The 13,557-nt window shown below is 33.6% G+C and overlaps 1 protein-coding gene across 1 annotated transcript; it reads left to right on the top strand.

Moving 5' to 3' along the window:
• Nucleotides 4,016-6,437, top strand: LOC109223618 (GDSL esterase/lipase At1g29670-like). The gene is made up of 5 exons (XM_019387999.1): nucleotides 4,016-4,398; nucleotides 5,138-5,262; nucleotides 5,374-5,619; nucleotides 5,712-5,967; nucleotides 6,046-6,437. Exons 1-5 carry the CDS (start codon nucleotides 4,140-4,142, stop codon nucleotides 6,267-6,269), a joined length of 1,110 nt encoding a protein of 369 aa, XP_019243544.1. The 5' UTR covers nucleotides 4,016-4,139; the 3' UTR covers nucleotides 6,270-6,437.

The following is a 13,557-nucleotide window of genomic DNA, read 5'->3' as shown; positions in this document are numbered from 1 at the left end:
GACTTGCCGACTGGGGCGGAGTTAGTTTAGGCTTGTAAATTTTAGCAAGTTCGAATTTTGACTCGCCAACTTGGGCGGAGGCAGTTTTGACTCGTAAGTTTGAGCGAGGTCGAATTCTGACTAGCCGACTGGGTGGAGTGAGTTTTGACTCGTAAGTTCGAGCGAGGTCGAACGTTGACTTGTTAATTTGAGAGAGGTCAAATTTTACATTCGCTTGGCGATGGCTGGGGGCCGCATGGGTTTGAATTCGAACGAGGTCGAATTGTGACCCGTGATGAGTTCGAGCGTGGTCGAATTTTCCTTTCGCTTGGCGATGGCCGATGGCTGTAAGGGTGTAAATTCGAGCGAGGTCGAATTGTAACCCGTTATGAGTTCGAGCGAGGTCGAACTTTCCTTTCGCTTGGCATTAGCCGATGGCCGTAAGGGTGGTAAGAATGTTTCATGCTGCCTTGATTTTTTAGAGAGTTACTCGTTGTTGCACCGTTTATGCATGCGTTGGGGTGAGTCCCAGTTTATCTAATCTCTTTATTGCTTGGCCTGGAGATACTGTTGTTGGGACGGGCGATGAACTTATTGCTTGGGCCTCTGAGAACCTTGGGGCTCGATTGATTTGAACGAAGTTCGGACGCAACTCGTAGTATTTAGTCAGCCGAATTGGCGTAGCGTCGCCATGGCGAGCATACGGGCAAGCTTTCCGTGTTCATGTTCTGCCTGTATTGTGGAGATTGTACGTTCCATGGGCTCATCGCCCAGTCCCTGACTATGGAGATTATTTCTTAATGATGCCGACTTGTTCTGAGCCATTTGTCTGTAGTTTGTAATATAGTACAGAGTGGAGGGTTTTCCCGATTTGCTGTTCGCCGTAGGGAGGAAGTTAGAGACTATGTCGGCTAGCCTTTGTTCGCGAATTTGGGAGGACGTCCCTGTTCTCTGTTCCACTTCTCTTTTTTCTTTTAAAAAAAAAAGAAATAGCGGGTTAGAAGTACATGTAATAATCTGTTACCTTGGTCGGCTATTTAGCTGGCAAATAAGGGGGATTGGTCACGTTTCCCACATCCGCTACGCTCTTTGTACATGGGGAGTTCCCTCGTTCGGCAATGAACTAAGGGTCGAGCCGCAGGGCGGTTCGACTTGTTCTGTATTCTAATACTAATTTTCGGCCTGATGTTGGCTTCGGCTTTGCGCTCGGCTTCGTTGCCGGTTGAGCTTTGGCATTTCGTGGGTGGACGATCCACTTCCCCCATTAGGATCTCGCGTTCGAGTTCCAGTTCGTCAGTCCCGGGCGTGCAAAGATGGCAAAAATGTAAGTCATACCAGAAACATACAGACGAGGAGTATCTTAATCGGTCAATTACACAATAAGCAACGTCTCATATAGTAGGAGGGGAGGCGATACGGCAGGATGTAGGAGGCGTTGGGTACTAACCTGGAAACGGGATTACAGACGCGTTTGGTACACGTAGTTGCAGCCTCTTTATGATGGCTCATGTTCACAAAGCTTCAAGGTTGCTGTTGTGGTGCAGCGCAATTTTCATGTGTAAATCCCTAGGTTGGCTTGGCGGTTTTGGGGGTTTACCGGCTGGTCCGACAAGTCGGCATTCGTAATGAACGGGTGAAACTTCACCGATTGGGAGATAGAGCTAAGACCATGTTTGGATCTAGAGGGAACTAAGGCTTTGGCTAGAAAATCCCCCACAGACGGCGCCAAATTGTTTTACCAAGAAAGTGTTGAACCTTTTTATAAACTAATTAAATAGGAAGATTTGAGGTAAATCCTAGCCAAAGATAATTCGTCCTAGATCTAAGATAGAAGATATGAACGAGCAAACATAACTGAACATTAGATTCAACTATAATAATGATTGAATACAATCATGTAAGAAAAGAATGGTGATTTTTATAATATTGAATGATAATGAAGAAAACGTAGATAAAAGGGGGTCACCGATCTTTAACAAGGTTGACCCCCCATACATTTGATATGATGAAACTAATGATGTGTACTGAAGATTTGAGCTCCCTTGACTCTTCCTCCTTAGCGGAGAGAAAGGAATGCAGATCCCTCTCCTTCCATGAAAACATGTCTGTGTATGAATTTGTTTTCACCCCCCCCCCCCCCCTTTCTTCTTCTTCTCACTTAGTTTATATACTAGGTATTCTCCTTTACCCAACGGTCATTAGCCATAGTACCTAAGTCGTTCGATTGTATTACTGGTCGACCCTCCGAAATGCCTAACATCCAATTCGCCGTTCAAGCATTCTGAATACACGACCTCGACCGTGGCCGAGGTGCATATCGTTATAGTGTTGTATGGATGCAACTTTGGCCCAAATAACTTTTTGCCGTTCTTTTTTACGCGAATTCTCGTCTGGTGAGATTTTGACCTATACAACTATCATGGAGCAGATCTTTCTACTAAAGTTCCACTTGAATTAGGATTCACTTTCTGTTTGGGTTTCTAAAGTTCCAATTGATGAATTAGTTATTTACGATATATGCACTTTCAATTTGAATTTTTTTAGACGACCAACCTATCCCTAAATTATTTTGTTCTTTAAAAACTAATTATTATAAAATCAATTCGGCAACCAAAGTGGCCAAATGGTCAACGATATAATGATCCCATAACTTTCTGTATCCTACTTTCCTCTTCAAAACCATGTGGCTGGCAAGAGTATCCACTATTCAATTTCAATTCATTATCATAACTTACCCTCATAAATACAAGAACTCCTCATCCCCATTTATGTAATTCGTAGATTTTGTTCACCATATATATATGACTAAGTCTTCCCAAAACTTTGCATTAATGGCATTGGCTCCTATGGCTAGCTAGCTATTAGCTAGCATGGCTATTGATAGGGACTGTTCTTCTACTGAAACTCGCGATCTTCTTTATCTTCTGGGCCATTACTCACATGCATGGTTGATTTTTCTTTTGCTGAAAGTGTAAGTCAAACCAAATATTTGAGGCAATTGTAGAAGACTTTGATCATTTCATGGTTTGCTCATGACAGCTGATTAAGACTTTGCAATATGCATTTTGGCACTTTAATGTGCAAAATCAATATATATGCTTGTCTAGTAGTTGGGAGGTTGTGAATTTAATTTTAGCTTGTCGATCGGTTTCTGATTATTAAATATGAAGATAAAATAATGTAAAATTGAATTTATATATGCATGAGGTAACTAGCTACTGTTCTACATATCATCAATGTGTAAGATTTATTCTTACCATACCTTTTTCTTCCCCATGATGCCTCTCCACCCCTTCCCCACCAAATTAAATAGTAAAAAAGATATCCAAAACTGCTTAGAGTATGTTTTTTCCTCTAAACTCAAACTTAATAAGCTAAGTTTGTTTGCTATTCTATATTTGAACTGATTTTAACAACACCAAACTATTCAAGAAAAGAATGCAACGAATCAACTGAATTGCAAGATTCAGAATAAGCTTTATCAAAAAGCACATGCTTATTTTAAAAAAAAAAAAAAAAAAACAGCGATCCGGTGCACTAAGCTTCCATACATAGAGTTTCGGGAAGGGTCGGACCACAAGAGTCTATTATTAATGTATGTACGCAACCTTACCCTGCATTTCTGCAAGGTAATGATTTAAGGTGTTAATGAATAATGACATGGTCCCTGTATCATTAATGTACAATGATCGAGATGATGATGACATTTTTGTAGCTTAGTACCACTGACTAATTGAGACACAGTTCATTAATTCTGCATGCATGAACAAATAGGAATTTTGTTCATAGAGTATATGTAAAGTATACTTAATTAGCTAGCTCCATGCAAAAAGTGAAAATTTAGAGTGGGACATTATTCTAAAAGAGAAAAAGTGAGTGGCCGACTAATCAGTGTGGAAAATCTACTACTAGTACTAATAATATCCGCGTGAATTTAATGCAATCTAACCAACTTCTCATCTGTAAAAGTTACATAAATTTAGATGTATTATCAATAGTTTTCGGTGGTCTATTCCCACTCTTTTGTCTCTCTATGTTTGACTTTCAACATCTATATATTCTCATTCATTTTCCAAACTTTTCATCCCACATCTCATTATTATCACTTCTAGCTAGTTCTAAAGAGCACTAGCTAGATAAAGCTAAGGGTCTGAATTAGAATGGGTACTGAGGAATTGAGGAGATGGATATTGGTGGTGCAATATGTGGTGATTTTAGGGTTGATCAGCTTGGGATATTATGGAGCAAATGCACAACAAGTGCCTTGTTATTTTATATTTGGTGATTCTTTAGTGGATAATGGGAATAACAATAATATTCAGTCATTGGCTAGGGCTAATTACTTGCCTTATGGTATTGATTTTCCTGGTGGTCCTACTGGGAGATTTTCCAATGGAAAAACTACAGTTGATGTCATTGGTAAGATCCCATCTCTTTTTCTTTTGTGTGTTACGAAATCTCTAGTTTGGATTGGTATGAAGTTAATGAAAACACAATTTAAGCTCAGAAAACCTCTTACAAAATGAGTCTATAGGATCCAAATCTATGCAATTATGTTTACTTTACTACATATAATTTTTTTATTTTTACAATTTTTAATGTCGCTGACTCCTTTTACATAATAGAACAAATATTCAAGTGTTGGTCCATTAGGCATCTTCATATACGTAGTCAATAGTTCTCTTTTTATTCTTCAATTAATATAAATCAAAATCAGAATAAATATTGTTTACTTTCTCCCCTTAATAAATTTGGCTACATGCGTGGGGAATAACTCCTAACTCCAACTAAAACTTCCGAAATTCTTTCTTTAAAATCTTTCGGGAAAGAGAGTGTATAATGTAAGAGCAAATTTGCATAACAGTGGTGATTCATGTGATTGTAATTGGGAAAACAAAAAGGGAAAGAAAGAACGGATGGTTACACAAATAGCCGGCCAGATTTAATATTTATTTTTTCTAGCCGGTACACATAAATTATACATAGTTATACATATATATTATACATCCGCTAACTATTTTTAGTTTAAGTAATTAAGTGGGTGTCTATTTGAGTTAATTTTTCAAAAACAAACTATTTTGCGTTTAATTTTTTCCTTTAGAGCTTTTGCTAGGAAAAATTTCTGATTAATTTACTGTGATATGTCTTAAATTTACAGCGGAACAACTGGGCTTCAATGGCTATATTCCACCCTATGCAACTGCCAGGGGTAGAGACATTCTCAGAGGTGTCAATTATGCTTCTGCAGCTGCTGGAATTAGAGATGAAACTGGCAGACAACTGGTACTTCCTCAATTCTTTTTGTTTTTTAAATTTGTGATGCATTTTAATTTTTCTTTTCGTCCAATTTTTTTTTTTTTAGTTTAAAAATTGTTTTTAATGAAATTTTCATAGGGAGGAAGGATAAGCTTTTCTGGACAAGTGAATAATTACAGAAACACAGTGCAACAAGTGGTGCAAATACTAGGAGATGAAAATGCAGCAGCAGATTATTTAAAGAGATGTATTTACTCAGTTGGATTGGGCAGCAATGACTATCTCAACAATTATTTCATGCCTCTTTATTACCCCACTAGCAGACAATTCACTCCTGAACAATATGCTAGTGTTCTTATTCAACAATACACTCAGCAACTAAAGGTAAGTCCTATTTTCATATATATATTTATTTACTCCCCCTTTCTAATATTAATATAGTAAGTATTTGATAATTGTATGTTTTGTGGTCATAGATTTTATACAACAATGGAGCAAGGAAATTTGCGTTGATAGGAGTGGGCCAAATAGGGTGCAGCCCAAATGCATTGGCCCAGAACAGCCCAGATGGGAGAACTTGTGTACAAAGAATAAATGTAGCAAACCAATTATTCAACATCAAACTAAAGGCACTTGTTGATAACTTGAATAGAAATACACCAGATGCAAAATTCATCTACATTGATGCTTATGGGATTTTCCAAGACATAATTGATAATCCCTCTGCCTTTGGTAAGCTTTCTCATCGAATTATAAAAAATTCTTTATGATTAGTTTGTCTAATCTGAGTCTATTAATTAATTATTTCAGGACTTAGTGTGACAAATGCTGGATGTTGTGGGGTAGGAAGAAATAATGGGCAGATTACATGTCTTCCTTTCCAAAGCCCATGCAGAAATAGAAATCAATATTTATTTTGGGATGCATTTCATCCAACTGAAGCTGCAAATATAGTGGTTGGGAGGAGATCATATAGAGCTCAAAAGTCATCTGATGCATACCCTTTTGATATTAGTCGCCTTGCTCAACTTTGAACATAGACATGACAAATTAAGTGTCATGCATCTTCGTTTTCTTGTGGAATTCTCATCATTTACTATATATATAAGATGTAATCGCAAGTGTTTAATCGTCAGTTTTTCTTTTGTTGAAATGTTGTATTTCCATCCTCCACTTTCAATGAGAATTTTATTATAAGTTAATCATGTGTTGAAATTACATAATCAAGTTAGAAAAGTACTTGTTATGCATTGATCGAGCTAGTAGTCTTGTGGCATAAAGGGTAATTAGTAAAGGAATTTTCATAATGAGCCGTCAGCCATATTACAGGGTGTCTGTCTAGTGTAATTGCCCTATAACTTGAAGTCTTTCTTTCAAACCCTTTGCCGAGGTTTGGCAAACAACTATGGTGATAGGTGTGTGGTGTTTAGTCACAGTGGAAGACAGAATTTCAAATTTATGGGTTTGAGATTCTAATCGTATTAAATTATTGGGTTCTAACTTAATAATTTGTACATATTTAATGACTTTTTAAAGACAAATACAGAGTTCGAACTAAAGCTACTGAATTCAGCCGAACTCACTCCTGACACTCTAGCTTCGCCCATTTGTTTAGTATGTATTGATTATCAAATTGGCCTGTCACGAACCTACATTTGAATCGTTCTTTGAGGCAGCGATTAAGGATTTAGTACCTCTTCATTCATAATTTAGGATGTATCAGATGTTCAGTATTAATGGGCTAATTTTTAGTTGAAATTGACCTATATCTGATTGTGATTTGAGATCTTGGTTGCTTCTTCATGCTTATTGCTTAATTTGATTTTTAGTATTATAAATAGGTGAAAATCATTTCTATCCCCCAAGTTTGTTTTAAAAAATCAAACTCATCTTTCAACTTTGAAAGACTATTATTCTCAACTTTTAATCTTGCGCGCAATGTCTATCTTACCCTTGACATTTTCAATTACCCATATATGTAATATTATATCTTTCTATATTATATTATCCAGATATTTTTTGCATGTATTTTATTCATAATTTTAAAAATATTATATCTTATATAATAATGTAATTTAAGTTCATTAATAGAATAATTATATTATGAATTTATCACAATACCGGTACAAATAGGCAACTTTTAGGAATTTATTACAAAATCTACCTCTATTTTCCATGCGCTATTTTTTTATTGCCTGCACTTCATAATTTACAAAAAAAATTACGCACTTGATTCTCAAATTTGTAAATATTCAATTCTGATTGCTATTAATAAAAGTATTGATATGAGCAAATTATTTATCGTAGTTATTTATTTATTTATTTATTTTATTATTTAACGTCAATAATATACTTGATTACTACTTCTCACTTTTTTTTGTTTCGAAATAATATTCTTTTGTTTATAGGCAAGTCCATAACATACATTAAATTATTATATTAAAGAATAAAAACAAGAGATAAAAGTTGTAGAGGGTAAAATAGATATTTTAAAAATCATCAAATTTAAAATTCAGAAAGTGCTGTCTGCAATTGAGTATATATTGAGTCTTGTCCTTTACATATTTTGCAATCACAAGAAAAAATAGGACTTTGCATATTTTTGAGGATCTCAGAAAACAGAAACACAAAAGGAAGAAAGAAAGAAAGAAACATAAAAGTGAACTACAAATGCTCCAAGTGAAGAAAGAAAAATGGGGGAAATATGGAAGAACAAAATGCTCCCGACGAAGATTAGCTAGTCGTATACCATTTTTTATTTTAAAGGAATGTTTTTAGGAAAAAAGGATGTTTATAAAATTAATTAAACAAAAAAGTATATTAGTAGGGACAAATTAGTTAAAATATAATTTCTATATTAATGATAAACACGTTAAATAACTATTACAAAGAAATCAAAATAAGGAGATAAGCGAAATATCGTAAACCATGAGAGAAGTTAGTGTCATAAAGCGAAACCTGACGAGAGGTCTTTGAAAATTTTCCTATATATAAATGTAACTTTTTGCCACATATGATACTTTCCTAACGTTAAATCTTGTCAAGAAGAAAAGTATATGTATTCAACTTCTTAAACCATATGTACCTAAGCATATATAATAAAAAAGGAAAATATCTTTTCAAGAGAAAACGAAAATGTCTTCATAATTCAAAGTATAATGATATCCCTAACAATTACTACGTAATGAACAAGGGAGTCCATGAGGTATTCAGATTTCATCTTAAATCATTAATTATTTCAGGGAGATTAATTAAGTTGCAGACAAATTAGCTACATGAGTGGCTAATTCAGATTTCTATCTTTTGTTTAGCCTGGATACTTCATACATCATGGCTAAATGGGAGTTAATTACTCAAATGGTCACTCAATTATCTCAAATTATCTTCTAAAGTCACTTTTCTTTCGTTTGTAACAACAAAGTCACTGAATTATGTCTATTGCACTCAGAAGGTCACTCAATTAGATTTTCCAAATTTTGGATTGCCAAATACCTATTTTACTCTCTAGATTATAAACATTTGTCTTCTTTTTATTTTTTTAAAAACTTTTTAATATTAACAACAAAAATTCAAAATTTTATTTACACAATTCAGAATGAAAGAAAATAAAGGTTGTAAAATATATATTTCATGCACGTAATATAAAAATAATTATTTAAATAAAGGTTATACATTATATATTCTTGAATTATGCTCAATTATATTATTATGTTTATACCAACTTTCCGACGACACAAAGTTATGTCGCCGGAAAGCAGAGAGACTATCTGTATAGGGTGAAATATGCTATGTTAAGTCGTGCATGGAATATTTCTACTATATAGAAAAGGAAAGATGGTCAACCAAGGGCACATGTGTCATTTCGAAAAAAAATTATTGTATTGTTTGCATTTCTTAAATGCAAATTGTGTCCTTCTTGATATACGTGGATCCCATATTCCCTTGACCACAACACTCCTTTAAAAGTTTAATGTACTGTTGATTAGNTAAATGTACTATTGATTAGACTACTTTTGCAGAGAGTTACTCCATGCAAATACTCATTTTGAATATTTTTTCTCATTTGATAAATATTAATTTTTGTTTTAGTCAACTAAAAGTTTTCACAGAAAAGTAAATTTAAATTTTAAATAATAAAGCAACAAAAAGAAATATAGATAAATATTTACAAGATTTTCATATTTGCCCATACTATTTTAACACAATTTTAAAAAAAAATTAAAAGGTATTCATGTATTCACACTATTTGAAGGCGATTTCAACCTAAAAGTTTTATATTCAAAAGTAATTTTAAAAACTATAGTTTGTTAAACCTTAAAAGTTAATTTAAGTGATGATATTTGTTCGTCTGTTCTAGGAGGTTATCTCTTATGTACTTAATTGATGTTAAAATTTGATTTATATGGTTTGAACTCCATTCTTCCATGATAAGCTTTCAACAATCTATAAATTGTCTTGAAATATTTTTTATTATTTCATGATAAAAATTAACATATGATAAATCTATAGAAAAAGTAAAAACATTTCTCTTATATCCTTAATTAAGAAAAAAATTAAAAAACTCCTATAATTTATATAGACTTCTATAAGATATTTATTATCTTATCACCAGTAACATCATTTTAAACGAGTTATAATAAAATATAATTTGAACTACTATATTGAATTACTACAATTTATATCATGTTAATATTTGTTTAGTGCAGTTGGTTCTCTTTGTTTGAAGTAGTAAATTGTCTCTTTAGGGATGCAAGTCCCTTGGAAGTTATCTTTGTTGACTGTACTAAAAATTTCTCTTGATTTTGTTGTATACAAGACATAAAGTAAAATGATAAGTTTTTTTTCCAACTTTTCTCATATTGTAAAGAATGATGTTATTCGTTTTAATTTTCATCAGGTAGCTGATTGTTTCCACTATTAAAACACTTGCAAGACCAAACTGGATGTATTCAAAATTAGTTTACAAATAGATCGGTAAGTTTTTTATTGTAGAAAAATTTATTAATATAAATTACACTTGTACCTTTAATGTATTATCTTGTTAAAAATTTAAATATAGTGGGGAAATAATACCATTCAATCAATTTTACAATTTGATGTTTATATTTGACATTGATGTTAAAATAAGTATTATAACACGATAGTCTTTTTATGTTAATAATTGGAGCAACTTAAGCAGGTTATAATTAATAGTTTAATTTTTTGTAAATTATTAAGATAAATTAAGTGTAAATTGTGATCCCCAATATCATTCTCTATCAGTTATTAAATGGATATAACAACGATCGATTTATCTATCAAAAAATTAATTGAGCAGCGACAAATAACAATTTTAAGATTACAATGTTGGGCCCGTATACGGGTCTTTCCTCATCTAGTATATAATATAATTGAGCATAATTTTTAAGAATATATAATGTATATTGTAAAAATACCTTTATTTAAATAATTATTTTTATATTACGTGCATGGAATATATATTTTACAATCTTTATTTTCTTTCATCCTACAACAACAACAACAAACCCAGTTTGATCCCATAAATGGGGTATGGGGAGGGTAGTGTGTACGCAGACCTTACCCTACCTCATTTTCTTTCATTTTGAATCGTGTAAATAAATTTTTGAATTTTTATTGTTAATACTAAAATTATTATTATTAACCAATTATTCTAATTAATTTTTTTACTATGCTCATTATTTTGTTATTCCAGCATTATATAAGCTTAAATACTTTTTATTTTTTTAATTTATGAATAATATTATTTATTTATTCTATAGTTAAGTCCATAATGTAAATTAAAAAGGAAAAATCATAATATTAAAAAGTTTTAAAAATTAAAAAGAAGATAAATATTTATAATTTAGAGGGTAAAATAGGTATTTGATAATCCAAAATTTGGAAAATCTAGTTGAGTGACCTTCTGAGTGCAATAGACATAGTTCAGTGACTTTGTTGTTACAAACGAAAGAAAAGTAACTTTAGGTGATAATTTGGGATAGTTGAGTGACCATTTAAGTAATGGACTCGTCTAAATGGCTTATGCATCCACTTACCAATTGCATTTGCTTCATCTCTCTTTGTAAAGATAGTTTTATCTGTCTTTCATGAAAAATGAAGGAAGTTAATATCTATGTACAACTCCTCAGATCATCTGTACACTCTTTCTGGAAGAGTAATAAAATGTTTAGTTGGTTTAAAAAAAAAAATACTTGAATTTTTTTTTTTTTTTTTTTTTTTTTTTTTTTTTTTTTTTTTTTTTTTTTTTTTTTTTTTGTAATTTGAACATGTAAGCTATTTTGTATTTTCTTAAAAAAAATACAATAACAAATGTATAAGAACTTCACAGTGTTTCATTCGAGTTTGACTTCTGAATTACGTAGTTACATGAACGTTTCGTTGTAGTATATGATTTCCATTACGTGTAAAATTCATTTGCAAATAGACATAGTATCGTTATATAATATTTGTGCAAATTTTATAATATAGGAGTGCAAGTGTTATATTTTAAATATCCTAGGTGTATCTTGTCACGACCCGGACACTCGGGAGTCGTGATGGCGCCTACTAATAGGAGCTAGGCAAGCCAATTAATATAATACTTCTCTCAACATCATTAACAGTATAAAGAAGAACGAGGCAATTAATATAAAAGCGGAAGTCTCGAAACATAAATAACTGAAACCAAGTACGGAAATTCAAATACACCTCTACCCAGATCTGGTGTCACTAACTCACGAACTTCTACTGAATGCTAAATACAAAGTCTGAATAAGAATACAGTACTGTCTGATCCGATACAAAGGAAATCAAACAAAAAACAGAGATAAGAGAGACTCCGGGCCATGCGGACGCCAGCAAGGCTACCTCGGGAATCTCCAGACTGAAGTAAGCTCCCAACGCTCCTACTGCTGTCCAAAAGCTCTTGCTCCGGTACTATGATCTGTGCAAAAAAAGATGCACAGAGTGTAGCATCAGCACAACCGACCCCATGTGCTGGTAAGTGCCTGGCCTAACTCCGGCGAAGTAGTGACGAGGCTAGACAGGACTACCAATCAACCTGTGCAGATATTTATATACAAGTACTACAAAAAAAATAACAGCGGAAAGTAATAATTAAGACTGGGAGGGGAGCATACTTTTTGGGGATAACAGATAAAATAGAACGGTAGGAACAAATAAGGAAAACTACAACCAAATCTCTTCTAACACACAATACGTGGTCGGCGTGCTACACGATCCCATTTCATGATATATAAGTGGTCGGCGTGCCACACGATCCCATTTCATAATATATAAGTGGTCGTCGTGCCACACGATCCCATTTCATAATATATAAGTGGTCGTCGTGCCACACGATCCCATTTCATATTATATAAGTGGTCGGCGTGCCACACGATCCCATTTCATAATATATAAGTGGTCGGCGTGCCACACGATCCCATTTCTTATTATATATATAATGATTTCCCGGCAAGGGAACAAGTATCAATTCAACCATCCCGGCAAGGGAGAATACAAATAAACAGTTAATTCCCGGCAAGGGAGCAACAACAATAACTTACACGTCCCGGCAAGGGAGTAATTACATCTCTTCCTCTTTCGCTCATTTCTTACGTCCTAATCATGTCATAACTCGAGCCAACGCTCCAAGGAGTTTACAAATCATATTTTCTCTTCATATTGTTCACATTATATCGAATCCATCAATTAAACAAGGAAGAGTCACCACGGAATCCCAAATAAGCACAAGTAAGGACTCACGGTCATGCTAGACACCGGTGTATAGATACTCGTCACCATGCCTATACACCGTACTCAACATTTAGCAATTAGCAAACAACACTCTAATCCTATTCCCTCAAGCCAAAGTTAGATCAAACACTTACCTCGGTCCAAAGAATAGCAATCAATCCTCAAATACCGCCTTTCCTCTACAATCCGACTCCGAAATAATGATATCTAGGCATAATTAATTCAATAATATCAATAAAGACTCAATGGTAACATCCCATAGCCTAGATATGAATTTCCTAGCATTCTTCCAAAAATACCAAAATTCGACACCGGGCCCACATGGTCCAAACACGAGGCTCGGACCAAAACCTAGTCACCCATAACCCCACGAGTTCAAATATGCAATTTGTTTTAAGATTTGACCCCAAATTGAGGTTAAATCACCCAAAATTCTCAAAACCCTAACTCTACCCAAAACCCCTAATTTCTACTTTGATTTCATGATTTAGGGCTAGGAAATTAGTGATTAGTTGAAGAAATTAAGAGGGAATGAAGTTAGGAACACTTACCTATGAAGTTATGGAG

This window comes from Nicotiana attenuata, chromosome 3 (assembly GCF_001879085.1).
Source record: "Nicotiana attenuata strain UT chromosome 3, NIATTr2, whole genome shotgun sequence".
Lineage (NCBI taxonomy): Eukaryota > Viridiplantae > Streptophyta > Magnoliopsida > Solanales > Solanaceae > Nicotiana > Nicotiana attenuata.
Note: the sequence above shows the minus strand (reverse complement) of the source record. Positions and strands in the feature narration are given on the sequence as shown.

What these genes read in the sequence shown, in the direction of transcription:
- LOC109223618 (XM_019387999.1), top strand. Translation starts at nt 4,140, where the DNA reads ATGGGTACTGAGGAATTGAGGAGATGGATATTGGTGGTGCAATATGTG. An exon ending in ATGAAACTGGCAGACAACTG is followed by an intron (nt 5,263 to 5,373) that starts GTACTTCCTCAA and finishes AAATTTTCATAG; the next exon opens with GGAGGAAGGATAAGCTTTTC. An exon ending in AATACACTCAGCAACTAAAG is followed by an intron (nt 5,620 to 5,711) that starts GTAAGTCCTATT and finishes TTGTGGTCATAG; the next exon opens with ATTTTATACAACAATGGAGC.